This window comes from Pezoporus wallicus, unplaced genomic scaffold (genome assembly GCF_028554395.1).
Source record: "Pezoporus wallicus isolate ANWC-B61680 ecotype Strahan unplaced genomic scaffold, APGP_CSIRO_Pwel_v1 scaffold_3294, whole genome shotgun sequence".
NCBI lineage: Eukaryota > Metazoa > Chordata > Aves > Psittaciformes > Psittacidae > Pezoporus > Pezoporus wallicus.
In genome coordinates, this window is record NW_026635478.1 from 8423974 (window position 1) to 8441275 (window position 17302).

A 17302-nucleotide genomic window follows, 5' to 3' on the forward strand; every position below is an offset into this window, starting at 1 on the left:
AATTTCCTTTATCTTTAAATGTGAGTAATCACTCTCTTCTAGAAGTTTTTTGAGGGAACATGAAACTGCAATTGTTTCTCTGTCCCACCACTGTCTTATGAAAATACGTGAGAATGCAGAATCACTAAAGACAATGTAAGAAGAAAGCCCTGTAGTGGAAAGACAGGATTTGATGTGTCAAAGTCACCTGTTAACCTAGGAATGTCCTGTTTGACCACACAGCTATTTTACATTGTTATCACTTCAAATACTCAATTAAGGCCAAAGGTAAAAATTGAAATTTGACCATTCTTTTGACAGAACAGAAGCAATCTTTCTGTGCTGTTGAAGGTTACTTGATTTTCTTTGTATCAGGGGAGGTTTAGATTGGGTTTTAGGAAGAATTTCTTCACTGCAGGGGGTGTCAAGCACTGGATCAGGCTGCTTGGGGAAGTGATGGAATTGCCATCCCTGCAGGTATTTAAAAGATGTGTAGATGTGTCCCTTAGGGACATGTCCAACCCTAACGATTCTATGATTCTATGTTTTGGTGGTGGACTTAGCAGTAATGGGATAGCAGTTGGACTACATGATCTTAGACGGCTTCTCCAACCTAAATGATTCTGTAATTCTTAGTGCAATATGATTTGTGTTGCATGATGAGCATCTTGGCCCTTTCAGGCTATAAACTGCTGAAAGTTGTGATAAGCCACTTAAACTTATGGATAAGTCCTACTTGCTTCACTTGGCAAAATCTTGACTATTTTCATATTGGTTTGTTCCTTTTTTCCATTCTCAGTTCAGTTTTCAGTTCAGCTGTGTTAACTGGAAATTGAGCCCTTCTGTCTGTTGAGAGGGTTCAAAAGCTGTCAGGGTTTTGAGGCTAACAGTGCAATAGAGGTTAGTTGTACATGGAGGCTGGTTCTTCAAGCTTTGGCCTTGACAATGTGGACGCACAAATGTCTGAATTGACTTGCCACCACATAGTGCCAGAATTGTGCAGTGCACTTTGCTAGCTTGAAGTATTGTGTGTGTATGTCTATTGCATTTTGGACTCAAATGAGTGTCCCTGCACAGGCTGTGTTGAATTGTGCATGTGGCTTCTTGTGATCTGGTGTGGCACGTTGTGTGAGTCTGGATAAAAACCTTTTTATTTTATCTCAGGGTGCCACTGGGTAACTCTGTCTTTTGGGTAGCTGAAGGAGTTGATTTTTCTCTGAGCCTTTGTTTTTGTATCCGTAAGATTGCTTCCCCTCTGGACATCACTTCAGGTTGTGCTTAACATGCTTTTCAAGAATTCAGATAATGATCATTATCCACTCTGTTTTTGACTTTCACTAATTTTTTTACTTACTGATAGATAACTTTGATAATATTCTTTTTTTTGAAACATGGAGGTGATGTTACGTGTTCTTCCTCTCCTGTCTTGATGCATTGTAGGTGAGTGTTGCAGCTAAGATGGCTCAAAGAATGTCTTTTGGCTTTTATAAATACAATAACATGGAGTTTGTCCGAATGAAAGGGCCACAAGGGAAAGGACATGCAGAGATGGCAGTGAGTAGAGTTTCTACTGGTGACACTTCGCCGTATGGGACAGAAGAAGATTCAAATCCAGAATCCCCAGTGCATGAGAGAGTAAGTAGTGGATGGAAATACTGACTTAAGGTTAAACATGAACATATTTTGTTCCAAAGCCATTAGACAGACTGAAGCTGGGATTAACTTACATCAGGGTTCTAAACTTGGGTTTCCCTGTGTGTATTTTGAACACGCTCAGTATATGCAGATGAATTTTTAGCTCATTTTTCCTTGAGCACATGCTAAATAGAGAGATGACTGGATGATTCATGCTTCTGGAGGAGTGTTTTTAGGAAACAACAGTGATGTTGATGCCAGGGAAAATGATGATTCTGCCTGTGTTCTATGAAAATTAATATATTCCATTTCTGTACAAGATGGGATTTACCTAGAAATGTAGAATTTGTATATTATGTAGGTTGCTTTCTAACCTTCACAGGAAATGGTACAGTTAGATTTTGTCACTGATGAATGCTGCCAACGTGAAACCTGTATAAAATTAAAGCAAAGAATACAGATTTAGAGGCAGTACCATATTTTTGCTTGATTTTAATGCAACTGGAGTAAAATGGCAATAGAATCGGTCCATAGGTGCTGATTTCACCTTTATTCAGTCCTGTGTGTTGTTTTCCGTAGAGGCATTTTACTTCGTTAATGGGGATTAGACAGCCTCTTCAAAATACCTACACAGATATATCCTGACCTGGGATGGGTAGTTCTTGATGGATTCTAGTATAGTTTCCTGTGTATACAATAGCTAAGTTGAGTAATTTAAAGGTCTGCAGGACTCCTTCTGAATGTCTCTATACAGCTGTATGATTTTTGTTTCTGGCTTCCTACGAGGCAAATAAGCTGCCAGCACAGAGCTCGTTAACTAGGTGTGCTTGCTTTCTACTGTAGAGATACAGCCAGGAGAGATCAGGCCTGGAGGGACTTCCTGAACTTTTGGCTCCAAGAATTCAAGTGTCAACTGGAAAATGTCACAATAGATTTGATAATGGGTGATTGCTGCTTTTGGCTAATGGTTTTAATGGTGATTTGTGTGTTTCTGGTTTTCCCTCCAGGTGTGATAGGAAATGGCTACAGAATTAAAAACCTGCATGAAAGAGAGGATTACTTGGGTGGTAGAATGCTTCTACCTGTTTTTAACAGTAATGATAGAGGGACAACACAGTGTTTTTCTGCAGTGCAACACCAACCTGTTTGCCTGTCATCCTCACTCACATGTCATCTCCCTCTTTATTTGTATGGATAGAGATGAGCAGTATCAGGTGTCACCTCAGGGACAGCTATGGGATTGTGAAACTGACTGTGAAGAAAGATGAAACAGAAATTACCTCAATTGGCAAAGTAGATATCCCTATTTAATTTTTTCATTTGAGATGAAACTAGAATATTACTAGCAAAACCAGTATATAAGCACTACATTTCAGTTCTTTCTGAAACAAGTATGGTTGACTATAAGTGTGGTTTACTCAAGAGCAACTACTGCTTTGAAGGAAGGGTGTCTTTATAGTTTCATCCCTAATCTGTGTTTTACCATAGACAATTATATACTTGTGTTGGTCATCACTTGAACTGACCAAATCATCAGGGGAATCTCCACTTGTTTTTCCCATCTTCTATTGAAATACGATATACATGTAATTGTACATTGACTTCACTTTTGCGTCAGGATCTTGGGCTAAGTAATTGCCTTGCAACCCTGCTTCACAGAGACACTGTGACCTTTCACAGTGATCTCATGTGACATCCTTCTAACCTTGTGTTTGCCAAAGAAATGAAGATGCGCAATTTTAGTGTGTGAAATACATTAAGTTCCCTGAATTTCAACATGCAAAAATAAAATTGACATTCTTGGTGCCTATATTATTAATTTTCTTCTTTCATGACTATAAATCCTTCTTAAAAGTCATCAGCTCAGGAGAGACTTTATAACAGTGGAGGTTGATGATACATCAAAACATTTTCACCTTGATGAGCATCTCAAAGCTGAGATGACTCTTCAGTTGACATTTTCTGGCCATGCTGATAAACCTTACAGCTAGATGCCACTCACGATTCTTATTTTCACACATATCATTGCCTCGTGGCACATATTTGAGACTGATTATTTCTTACTAGAAGCATTAGAACTTTTCAAACAGAACTTCCTCTAGCATTTTTTTATTTCCCTTTCAGGTCACTTCTTTCAGCACGCCGCCAACCCCAGAACGCAACAATCGCCCATCCTTTTTCTCCCCATCCCTCAAGAGAAAAGTGCCCCGAAATCGAATTGCCGAGATGAAAAAATCGCACTCGGCAAATGACAGTGAGGAGTTCTTCAGAGATGATGATGGTGGAGGTGAGAGAAGTAGTATCAGCTAAACAGACTTGTTTGGAGAGGGCACAGATCCCAGTCATGAATTTCATGAAAGGTAAAAAATAAGCAGCATCCTTGGTCTGGCCTGTGCTGCCTCCAGTGCAGACAGACCTGTTGTGGACAGGAACAGTCCATGAGGACTCACTTTGCTTACTTCCGCTGTGTGCAAGTGTGAAACAGCAAGAGAATTATACTTATCCTAGCTACCAGAGTCAGGTTCTTCTGACCTGATGACCCCAATGATCTTGGCATAGTGGTAACATGTGGGGAGAGGGAATAGCCTCCTTCCTCCCACGCTGTTATGCATCTTGCTAGACTAGCTGCTGTTACGTATTCTTCCTTTGCTAGGACCAATTTGTTTGGATCAGGACCTACTTTTAAACAAATGAATCCCAGAGCTTGGATCAGTCTTGTCCAGAATTGTTCAGTTCACTTCAACATCTGCCTTGAGCACTGTGGGACAGGGCTTATTTTTTCATGGGAATGGAGGGAAAGTTCAGAAACACTCAAAAAATGCAGCATATGCATTCCTGGCTGTGGGAGAGACCTGCAGCTTTAAAACATGTCTCTAGGTGACAGTGGACTTGGTATCCTTTTGTTTAAAAGTTATTTGTGGACTTCTAATCATGAGAAGAATGAGACTGCTGAAGTGTACCAGGTTTTGCTGATAGCATATTAATGCTGACTCTCCCCTATCTGGTAGACTTCAATTTTCTTCATATGAAACAATTTTTCTTCTGTTAACATTTGTGAATTTCTACATGAGTAACTTCTTAATTTTAAGAATATTATTTTGTGTATGGGTTAGGATTCTGCTTGTGCAATGTGGTAGCAAAGGCTTCATTCCCTCTCCTGGCTGCTTATAAATGCTGCCAGCTGCTGCTACCATTCATTAGCTTCAGTTGTAAATAGTGAATTCTGTGTCAGGCAAGACCTGACCAATTAAAAAAAAAAATTAATAGTAGTAGTAGTGTCCTGCATGTGATTTACCTCTAGACAATGAATAGCAGGCTTTCCTTTTGTCTTCCTTTTTTTTACTTCACTTTCAGGAGTGTTCCAATGAAACACAGGAAGTACAACAGTCACGTTGAACTTGCTGTCTTTCACCTTTACAGATCTGCACAATGCTACGAATCTGAGGTCGCGGTCCTTATCCGGAACAGGACGCTCTCTGGTGGGCTCATGGCTGAAGCTGAACAGAACAGATGAAAACTTTCTACTCTATGCACACTTAACTTACATCACTTTGCCATTGCATCGGATTTTAACAGGTGAATTTTAGCATGTATTACACATAAGCAGAGAGTCCTTTAGTTCCTAGACAGTCTTCTGTATCAGGGGATTCCTCTTTTAAGACAGAGAAACAAGTATTTCTCTGTAAGGAAACATAACAAACCTCATTTGCTGACTATCAGCAAATCAGTATGAACAAGTAGAAGGGTGTCAACTTGTACTCTGGCTGTGGGCCAGTTTTGCTCCATGATGGTTCAGGCAAGTTGGTAATTTGTACTAACAAACACCCAGAAGACCACTAGTTGCTTTAATATGGAAAGTTCATCCATCTCATGAGTGTATGCAACTTGTTGTAAGCCCATCCACTGACATCAATAGTTGTAGCAAGACTTGTGAGCGGGAGGGTTACAGAAAGGCAGCTCTGGAATTTGGAGTGACCTCCTTTGCCAGTTTTGACTCTTAGATTTAGTTTCCATCCAAGTTGCTTGGACTGGTCAGAGTTAGGCAAGATATCTGTAAATCTGTCAGGTGTCCAGTGTCTTTAATTAGACATAATAATGTTTGTATGTCATACCATGAATCATTAGAGTCCCCTGTGTTGTTGGTCCAGCTGTGTCAGTTACTACACTGATGAAAGCCAACTCTGCATTTGTTCAGCTGAGGCAGGATAGCACAGTAAGTTGGGTTTTACGATCTGCAGGCAGTTAATGAAGTTTTGATTTTCATCCAAGTAACTCTTGACTGCCTACAAATACAGGCAGACTACAGAAAACAATTGGTCTGCTTGAACTCTTTATCAGCAAGCCTGCTAGCCTTTAAAGGATCCAGCTTGCAGAATGAAGATGCCTATGGAACTCTTGAGATAATTCTGAAAACTGAGAAAGTGTAGCAGTGGTTAAGCACTGTCTCCTGTGTCTAAACGTAGTAGCAATTTCTTTGACACAGACATTGCTAGTGTCTACTACTGGAAACACACAATCTTCTCAGGCAGAAAGTTTGATATCAGGCAAAACCATTGCTGAACTCCTTAATCTAGACTAGAATAAAGTTGGAATCCCCTGGAATAAAGCTGTAGTTCCAGCTGAATGTAAAGTTCTGTCTCTAACCTTGGAAGATCCTTAGAATTGTGGCTTCCTCTAAGAACTTAATCTTCTTTCTTCTCTTCATGTCTGGCAAATGGGGTGACTGCTGAATAGGTTTTTCTGAGCTGTGGGCTTTTGATCAGTGCCTGCTTTTTCTTGTCTGGGTCTAAAAAGAGGACACCTCTTACACAGTAGTTGTAGTAGTCTTGTCCTCATTTGCAGGTTCAGCTCTCAGAGCCTGTTGCAAAAGTAGACTGGCTTTTACTCTGCAGAGAAGGAAGGAAATCATAGCTGGTAAGGTAAAGGTGGAAATTATAATTAGCAAGGAGATGTTTTTACATTTGCCCTTTCACTGTAAGTAGAGATTGATTTCCATTTAGAAGAAATTACAAATTCCAGTAAAAAATTGCTCCTCTGTAATTAAGGGTGGATTTTGAACAATGGTTCAGCAAAACATGCAATTATGCCTTATGATAATTGTGTTGATGATCTTGCAGCTAGTTAGCTGGAGTTATCAAGCTCACTCATTCTCTCACCACAGGCATTCTGGAGTTCACAGAAGATGTATTGTTCCTGCTGACATTTAATACTTGCTTAAGTGGGTGGCATAAATGCCTCCATGCTCAAATATTTGCTTTGAACATCCTTTCTGAGACTTAATTTGTTTAACATACGGTTGCAGGAGTTGGTGTATATATTGAGATGCACAGAAATAGGACACAAAATGCCTGGGCCGTAAGGCAGAATTTTAATCTGCAGTTTTTCACTACCTATGTTTGCTTTAGCTTGGCACATTGGGTAGAGCCCATTTCCAGTGCCTTTTTGGAATTAATGCACTTGTGCTAGTGGCAGCTTTCCAGCAAGTGGGAGCATTACATGTGGGGCAGGGTAAAGTGGGAAAGATGCTTGTCTCCCTTGGGTAATTTATGAGGCCAGTACTAAGAAACTAAGTCCCAGCGGCAGTGATCAAAGCACATTTTAAAATGTCTGGAGTTTATACATATTGATAAGACTTCTTCTGCTCTGAGCCTTCTCTCCATGCTAGATTATCACACTTCTCTCAGCCTCTCCTTGTGTCAGATGATCCAGTCCCTTAATGCTCTTTGTGGTCCTTTACTGTGTTCACTTCACTATGTGTCTGTCTTAACAAGTGTGGCTGGAGTCCTCTGGAGTTGTGGATCAATTTTTGTGCAGCTGTGTATGAACAGCCTCTTAATTAAGTTATAATTAAGCATGTGCTCCCTTTTCCCATGCTCTTTGTTCTCTGTGTAGCTTTGAAAAGGACATAGCAACCCAGTTTCCAGATACTCCTACATACTGCTGTGCCAGCACGCTGGATTTACTGTCCACATTTGGAAAGATGCCCATGATTATGACAGATATTTACAGGTTCACAGTCTGTCACATTTGGACAACACAGAGCTGAGAAACCAGCAAAAGGAGTTGGCTTTATGGCAGGTTTGAGTGCAGAAATACAGGCTTCAAGCTATAAGAATGCATTAAACAGCTGAATTATTTGCACCCATATCTTCAGAACCAGAAGTCTCTCTAAGGGTCTTGGGAATGGTGCATTTCTCCAAGAAAGGAAAAACCCTTGGCATCCCCTCTAATGGCACTTCCACTTGTTTCTCTGGAAGATTACACCACAGTGTCTGATGCATGTTGTTTCATCCTACTATAAATGATAATTAATAGATCAGCTGTCATCTCTACATGATGGGATATATTTGTGGCTTACCACCTTTCAACTAGGATGCAGCTGGGGAGGAATTAAGGTGGACTTTAATAGGCAAAGTCACATACTCACTGTGTTTTGAATTCCTTTAGCAGGATAAGGGGGTCTGTGCTGCAGTCCACAATTGCATCTGGTTCTTCGTGCTTTCTGGTGCTGTGGCAACTTTCAGGAGCTTTCTAAGTTCGCTGTATCTCTTTCTTTCTCTCCCTTGCCCAGATATCCTGGAAGTGCGGCAGAAACCAATTCTGATGACATAGCAGAGAGCGGGCACTGCCTTGGAGCCTTGTTGCCAAGTGCCTAACCACAGCGGTTTTCTGTGCTAACACTACCATCTAGTGTCAGGAACATAAACCTCCGCAGGAAAAAGGGAAGTCCAAGAATACCAGCCGATCAAAAGTGCCTCTTTCTTCCTTCCTCTGCTGTCATACACCGAATGCCCACTTGCAGTACATCGCCTGTTTCTGACTGGAAGAGGACTTTAAGCAAGATAAAACGAGAAGGGGCTGTGTTTAAAACGAGTCAATGCTTTATGGACAGTTTGTTACTGTGTTTACTTTATAACTAAGAAACCAACAACATGTACAGAATGTGTTAAACTTTATATTCTTTGAAAGAAACAACCTGAGAATTTCGTAATGATGTGCTAATGAACGTTGTTCCATGGACTCTCACCCATACACTCTCCTTGTCCGTGGTTTGGCTTAAATGTTTGTCTGAACGTGTGTGTGTGTGCGTGTGGGGATTGAAGGGGTGAGAGAATAATTTCCTGCTGGGAGAGGAAAAGGAAAAAGATGGTACAAAGATACATCACCATTTTGGTACGTGCAGCAGGTCAGAGCTTAAGAGGCTGAAAATGTTCCCATTTATTCACATGTCAGTGTTAGGACAGGTGAACTCTGCTGACAGATTTCTGTATCTACCAAAGAACAGCAACATTTTCATCCTCCAGAACTGGCTAAGAAAATAAGCCAGTGAAAAGAAGGCTAAAATGTGCTGCTATAGTAAAGCTGAGGTTCATATCCAGTACTAATGCTGCTTATCTCTCTGTTAGCCGCGTCGATACAAGTTTGAGTCCCAAGTGGAAAAATAGGAGGCCATAATGGGACTCCAAAATCTAAAAACCTTACCAGTAACCAACATCCTCCTGCACGCACTGGACTTCGGAATACATAGGGTCATCCCTGTGGTAGTATTTGTAGCCAAGGAGAGCATGAGAGCTGATTAATGGTTGGGCAGCTTGCCTGGATTCTTCATCTCCTGGTTGGTGTTTCACTGTACTGTTACATGCCAAAGCATGGCGTGTTTTCTTGAAAGACAAGATTGAAATGTAATTCTGCTCTGAGAAGTGACTAAAAATTGCATAATGGGAAGTCTGAAAGTTGTGTCAGGAGCTCTCAGGAAAAAAGCCTTATGTTTACAGGTAAAATGCAGCTTTCTCTACATAGCAGAACTCTGCTGTCCTTGACATTTGAAAAGCTAAATGATTCAATACTGAGACTACTGCAGTCTGGTTCACTGTTTTGATATGGGAGCCAGTCAATACTTAGTTTACTTACAACTGCATAACTGGCACAGCAGTGGGTGGGGTAGTGTGTTGCTTAGGGCACGGGAGACTCCATACATGCACAAAGGGAGAGCGAAGATGCCATTTTTGTCACTTTTTAGACTCTGAGCACCTCAGTCTAATGCTGTGGCCACAGTAACCAAGTGGCACATGCTTGGAGCCTGGACCTTTGTCTCCCTCCCAAAGTGCTTTGTTGTTATTCTGCCAATAGCATATGATGACTTAACCTCTGAAATAGGACTTTCTGCCTTTTTTCCTCAGATTCCATGGGAATAGCTCCACTTCAGCATAAAGGTAGAGATTTACTTTATCATTCAGCCCAACATGGTGAATCCAGCATGGTAAGGAGGTCTTTTTCTATCTGAGGCTAGGCCCAGCAGCAGTCACCATAGTACAGAGTGATGGCATTTCTAACCCTGGCAGCATGAGTGCATGGCAGGGACAGCTGACCAGTTTTCAGTTTGCTTCAAATGTGTTGCAGCAACGTCAGAGAAACGTTCACTCTGTCATTACCAGCACAGCCACTTTTCACATTGCAGCCTTTTGACTTTGCTCTGTGGGACTGTGTGGTACTCTGTGTGTGTGTGTATCTGAAGGTGTGCACATGGTCTAACCTGAGGCATGTGACTTTAATGCCTTGGCTTTCTTCCTGAGCCAGGTTAGAGAGGTGGAGTCCTAAGTCAGCAGCTGAAGTGCCCTCTCGAGGAGCTCACAAGGCAGCTTAGGTGCTTACCTGAGGTCCTGAGGCAGTGTGCCTAATGTCAGTCAGTAGAACTGTTCTCCCTGTGGCCATGCTGAGAGTTAAACCACTCTTCAGCTAGAAGACCAGTCCTACTCTGAAGCCTCTCAAGATGCTCCTTAGTCTGCACTTTCATACTGATGGGCCAGGCCAATCAGTGTTTGGTTTTCCTTTAAATATTCAGTATGGAGGGAAGGCAGAGAAGGTTAATATGTGTACTACTAGAGACAACTGATACATTTCAGTCAGTTAGAGGAATAACACACGTGAAAAGGAAATGAATCCAGATTAGAACCCGAGTGCTAGGTGCCTGAATACTTAGTTGACAGTAATTTGAAATGCTTGTTATCGTGTATTAACGTTCAGGTAGGTTAATTTCACATGACCTAGAAGACTGAGCAAAATCTTGCTGCACAATAGTTTAGAGCAAATAAATGATTATAAACTAGTACATTAGTAGAAGGGCAGCGTTACAGAAGGTACAGTTCAGATCCCATACCTGTTATGCAGGAGGTATCATCTGCTTGTTACATGTATGTGGGTGGATTTTGATGTCTAGTTTTTGAAGGACTGCAATGTAAATGTCCTAAAAAGAGCCAGTTTATTACTTGTATCTTGCTAGTGGATATGCTGTAGGTATGTAGCAGGTACAAAGTCTTACCTTTTCTAATAGGAAAGGGTGTACAGGTATGCCCAGATGTACATCCATAGAAAACAGAGGTCAGAAAGTCTACTGAATGTCAATAGTGCTTTTCAGAAACAAGTATATGTGCCAGATTCTCATTTATTCCTTCTCTAAAGTTATACTTCTTATGTATCATCCCTGGCTCCCACTTTCTGTTATCAAGTAGGGGGAAACAGATTCCGTGTTTTGTTCTGCTTTTAAATGAACTCTGGAAACTGGAATTTGTTGTCCTTGTACAGACAGATTAACGGGGAAGTTTTGCTTGGGTCAAGATGGCACAGCTGGGCCCTTAGCATGCTATTGCACTAAACCAAAAAAAGAAAAGGGAATGTTAATAGGAGCCTCTCACCCTTTTAATTTGGAGGGGTTCTTAATTCTGTAGCTCCTAACCAGTAAACCATTTGAGCCTCTTGACCATTTAAACAATGGCTGAGGAATAAACTAGTGTGTTCAGAGTGCCATAAAGGCTGTGTGGCTGTCGATGTCTTAACTGTTGGAGCACAGGGGTTTTCATTAGTTATGTGGATGAGTGAGAATGCAGCATGATTAAGAGATTTAGGAGGCTCTGCAGATCAGCTTTGTTTATTTACACAATCCCACCATACACCATACCTCATGAAGCAGTTAACTTCTTCCTTCTGTCCATTCACTCCCTCTGGAGATAGAGGTTTACTACTTGAACTCTCTGTAGATGATGCATATTGATAGATGCCAAATGCAAGGATGTAAATCTTCTCACCCTTAACAGTTTTTTCACTGCTATCAATTTAAGAAGTAAAAGCTGTTGTTTTCTAAAGACAGCTCTTAAATTAATTAATTTGTATTAGCAAATTATTGCTCTGCCTTAGAGACAGTGACATATGTGAGATTGTGTTCTCTTACAGCCAGCAAGTGCAGGGTGGGCTCCAAGTCTCCTTTGAAAAGAAGCCATTTTTAGAAATGCCACACAAATTTTTCAGCTCTTTTGGCTAATCTGATTTGTGTAGGTTCACATTCCTTCTCTTTTTATTCTCCTGGTCTTCATTGTTTACAAGACTTAAGCGTGTTGGGCTCTGGATCACTGTTACTCAGTTTTACATTTCCGGGCATGCTTTGCTTTCCAGAAAACAGGATTGTTTGCACAGGTGAGTTATTGCAGTAAAACAGTTTTCCCAAAGTATATTCTTAAACCAAGTTTTAATTAAAACACTGAAGGCTCTGGCTCTGTAGACAGATTTCTTCTGGCAGACCCTGATGTAGAGAATCCCACCTTGTCGCTGAAGTTTTGTATGGATGTGGAGTCCACATACGTAGTCTACACTCCAAGACTACTGACCTGTTTCTTGACAGTCACTGATTTTTCCCTTCCCAGACGATTGCTTGTCCTGTCTTTTGTAGTCTGAAGCTTCCCCTTATTACAGACAGATATGACAAAATTTTCAGAAGTGCCTAAGCCCTGTTGTTATCCAGTGGGGTTTAAGAACAAATTTTTATTTAGGAAATTAATGAAGTAGTCTTAAATTCTATCCATGTTGTGTGTAGCAGCATCAAGAAACGGCAAAGTTTATAGTTCTTGGACGAACCATTTGTCTCCTATGGACTCGCCCTTTGTGTTTGAAAGACTCATGGTCTCCAAAGGTCACAGCTGAAAGCTCTGGAAAATGGATTCATTGTGGTCACAGCAGTCAGATATCTGCGAATGCCTTATACTGTTTTGTGAGGTACGACTAAAAGTGTGTGACACTGGTGTGTAGAAATTCTGTATCAAAAATAGGTATGGCAGAATCCAGTTAAAGGCATTGTGAAGTGAAAGCTTTTACACCAAACCATAAATGAAAAAGTATTTTACACCAGAATGTAGCTGTTTTGATGCTTGGTCAAGATAATACAAGGCTGCAAGCAGGTTACGATGTTGAACATTGTGTAAATATATAAATATTCTCAGCCTACTTTTATCAGACTAACACATGTTGCATGGTTTGGGTTTTTTTGCCTCATTGATCCATCAGTGTTGATTAGAAGATGATGGGCTGAAAATCATGCTGGCACTATACTGAGCCCTTTGAACAAAGAGCAAGGAGAACCTTTGTGCACCAAAAATGGAGTTGACTTTGCATACGGCAGCAGTGAAGAAAGTGTTGGACCCTGCAGCCAATAAACAGACCTCTTAAATGACCATGAATTCTGTTAATAGTGTTTTTTCTCTACTGTGCCTAGTGGTGTTTGAGTTTGAATGTATTCCTTACTGGTAGTGAGCATAAAGGGTGGAATAATGTGCTGTGGCACTCATGGTGAGATTGCCAAACAGGCACCCAGGAGGCAGAGCCTCTTTATCCTTCGTTGCAGGGGGGAGCCAAAAAAATACTGGGCAATTCTGGTAGAAGTGTGGCTCTCTATTAATAGCAACTGCATGCTTAAAAAATGGAGCAGACTCTTGAATTTCTCAATCATTGTAATTGGGGGTGTGATGATGGGGAGATGTTGACTTATTTTTGCTAACCATTAATTGTATCTTCATGTGAGAAGTAGCTCCCATTTGCAGGCATAAAGTGGGTAGGTCCAGAACTATGAACAGAATTAAGGTGTAGGACTAACCAGCATGATAGTGGCTAACGGCAGGAAGTACAGTTGGGTGACAGGCGCTCCCATGGTCTCAGCAGTTCATGGTGCATTTGTGCAAGATCCACACTTGTCATGACAAGTCTGTTTCTATTTTATTCTTATTGTTTGGTTGATTTGGGATACTTTTGGTGGATTTTTTTGTCAAACTATCACAAACCAATGACGAGAAGAATCATGTTGTGGCCTGGCTTTTAGGCTAGATCTAAAGTGAGTTCTGTGTCGTTAATCAGGCAAACACCGATTAATATTGCTCTTAAATCTTTCAGTATTCAAGCAGAGGGATTCTTGGTGGCTGTTCTCAAGAGTCATTCTCTTAGCCCGTAAGAACTAGTTTTCTTCTGTCTAGTCAGAGGCAGCCCTGCCTCTGAGATGACTCTGCTCAGTGGCCTGGCAAGAAGCCTTGCTGCTGAACTGGCTTTTTGCAGTTTAAGAGGTCTTAAAGCAGCCTGGGGAAGGGGCAGAGTAGGACATTGCTGCTTTTACCAGTGCTAAGGCCACGCACAGAGTTTTCTAGGCAAAGAGCTCACCTGCAAGCAACTGACTGTAAAATTCATTTTATTAATGCAGTGTTACACACTCAGAGTGAAAGCGATCCACACGAGACACTTATCTCTTATTCTTTTATTCACATTTTCCATGGATTTTTGTACACTTCCTCAATGTATCAGAACTAGTGAAAACATTGTTACATGACAAGTCAAACTTAAGTATCCTCTGAAAACTTGAGAGCAGTTTGAAATCTATTAACAGATAGTCACATTCAGCATTTTCATTGGATTTGTACGAGCTCATGCCACTTTAAGTTGTTTAATGTCAGGTAATCTCCGCACACAGGCACCAGCTACAAACTTTCAGCAAATGCAAACAAGTTAAGGCATCAGAAAGAAAGTCTTTTAAATGTTACAGTGCTGCACAGGGAGCTAAGTTCTTAATAGTAAAGTGTACCTCCTAATGGGTTTATGTTCTAAAAGATGTTCATTTGAGCTGTAAATTTAACTTTCACATTCATCATCCAAAAGGGATTATAGGAACACACAGTTGTGCTCCCACACAGATAATTTTAAGTACGTTACAAAAGAATCCCTGCATACAGCAATTTAGTACCCTAAAATAAAATGTCAACCAACTGTAATAATCTCCCTTACAGATGATTCTGAGAATTACAGGAAGCAGAAATCATGATTTTTCTGGTTTGGTGAGGTGAGAGATTTCTGAGCAGCTGAAACTTCAAAATTACATCAGAAGGAAGAACGCATGATCCACGAGACACTCCTCCACCTATGTACAGCTCAAACAGTGAAGGCATCGATGCAGATGAGGGAGGAAACTGGCATCTTTAACATCAGGTATCCTATATCCAGCTGTTACATACATTAAGTATCTACCAAGATACAGGAATGTCTGAGTTGGAATTCTGATCACAGTTCCTACCTTTTATAGCATGTGACACTGTTATGAAGGCATCAGCGTATTAATTTTTATGCTTTCCTCTTACTTTAGCTTTTAATTAAGCCTTTATTTCTATTTAATAATCTCTGGTCTTTTACAGTATTGATACAGTTGAATATTTCTTCAGTCGAATGTGAAGCATCATCAAAAATTTGTTTTAGTCAAAGTACTGGCGCAGGGTTGTGTTTTATAACTAAACACCAAGTGAGAAGCATGTGACTGACTCTTCCTGTGTGATATAGTGGCAGGGTTACTATCAATTATGTTGATTTGCAGTAAAATTCTTCCCTGTTCTTTTAGTGGCAACTTTCCCTGTGTAAAATGTTTAGTATCACATGTTCATGCATATATTTGACATTCTCATTTACATGAGATTCCAGTTATATACCTGCTCCTATCTCTACCCATAAATATGTACGGTGCTAAAGAATGAAGGTGTCTCATCATTTCTTTCCCACCTCTAACAGAAGCTGTTATTTGCTACCGTAGGTATTGTAAGGTTTAACTTTTCCAACACAATTTATTACTCTTCATTACACTGTGCTCACCCTCAGAATGTCCATCCTTGGAAACAGGAGAGATGCACGAGCCATTATTCAGTTTACCAGCTTTAGAACTGGGCCTGAGGTGGTGCATGCAAAACACCAAAATTGCCTCACTGTGGAGGCAAACTAAGGATACTGAGGAAGTTGGTTGTCTCTCAGTTGCTTTAGATAGTTGGTCCATGCTTCAGTGGATGAAGAAAATTACACATCTATGAGCTGTCAGCAGTAAACAAAAACCCAAGACTACTTACCCAACCTCTACAGTTGCTCTATGGGGGATGCATAAGAAATTCTCCTACAACATCCAGCGCCTTATAGTCCATAAACCCTTCTGCATGGAGGCATGTTTAAGACACTACAGCCAGAAGACAAATGCAAAACTAACTGAGCCCTTGGCCATTAAACCTGAGCCTGTAATAAACTTTCAGGCAAGCGTTCTGCTTTTTGTTCACACAACTACCAGGTATGTCTTCAGCTTCTGGCCTCCACTATAAGTATCAGCAAGATTTTTTCATACTTTTTTATTTAGTTTTTTTTAAGAAAGGACATTATTTTGAAGACAGTAATGTCACTTTTAAGGGGTAAGTACTGAGCCACATGAAAGAAAAAGGCACCAGTTTGTACTTCAAATATTTGAAACGGTATTTGAGCTCCCTTTACACTTGAGTGTTAAAATGCAATTCCTGTAACTTAAGTGTAGCTGAAATGCGAGCAAAGGCTTTTGTTTCTGAACTTTGGTCAAGATCCTAGAGTTTTTTTCCTCCTTACAGTTAAGGGGGGAGAGAGAAGGGGAAAGGCCATAACCTGAATTGTGCAGTGAATTAAGAGTAAAGGCAGCCCTTTCTTCCCCCAGGGAGCAGTGGGAAGCAGGTACCATGCGCTGTGTTTAGTCAAATGGTGCTACTACTTTTTCCCCACCACAGGATGCCACTCCTGTAGATTCCCAGGTTCCCTGCAAGAATTGCATCACAGAATCATGCTTTTATCTTTTTTTAAGGAATGGGATTTTTCCCTCCATGCCCACAGTAACCTGAGGCAGGTTGTCATGTTTCTTCTATTTCCCCAGACCTGAGAACAGTTCAAGTTTAACATTAAACATCTAGCTCTTATATAGTTCCCAGAGCAGGAAGTGAAAAAAAAAATCCTGTCTTAGGGAAGGAGCTTCCAGCAAACAAGATGTGAAAAGGAAAAGGATTTAGTAACCACATATGGTCTGATAAAGTTGAGATGGAAGCAAAGACCAGAATGATGTTCTAACCAACAAATTACTACCACATGGTTAATTTTAACACAGCTGAAAACTAAGTTGTAGATTAAGCCAGTGCTCCCTACTTATAGAAAATTTGTCCTAAACCTGTGAACTACTGCTTTATTTAATGTAACCCAGTAAAGCACTAAAGTTTTAGGACACAGGGAAAAATGACTGACACACACATCTATGCATGTATTTCCTGGTAATGGCCAGAGGCAATAGAAAGACCTGTAAAAATCCTGAAATTCATTTGTGAAGAGCTACCTTCAGAAAAGTACCAGTAGCAAGACAAGTACACCGTTGACAACTCTGCCTCTGCTGGGTTTCAGCTGTAGCCCAAGGGACTAGGGAAGAACTCCTCCAGAGACCAAAATGGAAGTGCAACCCTTTGCCTCAACTTGTCATGAGTCAGGGAATGCCAGCTGTGGTTGTGGTCCAAGATAAACAATCTTCCAGTTGTTTGCTTGTACTATTGCACATCTTTAGCTTGTTGCTACA

The 17302-nt window shown here is 40.7% G+C and overlaps 1 protein-coding gene across 3 annotated transcripts in view; it reads left to right on the top strand.

Annotated features, from left to right (window-relative positions):
- KIAA0930 (KIAA0930 ortholog) overlaps positions 1 to 8648 on the top strand; it is a 72616-nt gene extending 63968 nt beyond the window's left edge. For all 3 annotated transcript variants that reach the window (XM_057426941.1, XM_057426933.1, XM_057426947.1), the window contains exons 7-10: positions 1420 to 1614; positions 3739 to 3901; positions 5035 to 5190; positions 8186 to 8648. In XM_057426941.1, the coding sequence (XP_057282924.1) occupies positions 1420 to 1614; positions 3739 to 3901; positions 5035 to 5190; positions 8186 to 8226 (555 nt within the window). In that variant the 3' untranslated portion in view covers positions 8227 to 8648. The remainder of the gene's footprint in view (positions 1 to 1419; positions 1615 to 3738; positions 3902 to 5034; positions 5191 to 8185) is intronic.
- The last annotated feature ends 8654 nt before the right edge of the window (positions 8649 to 17302 follow it).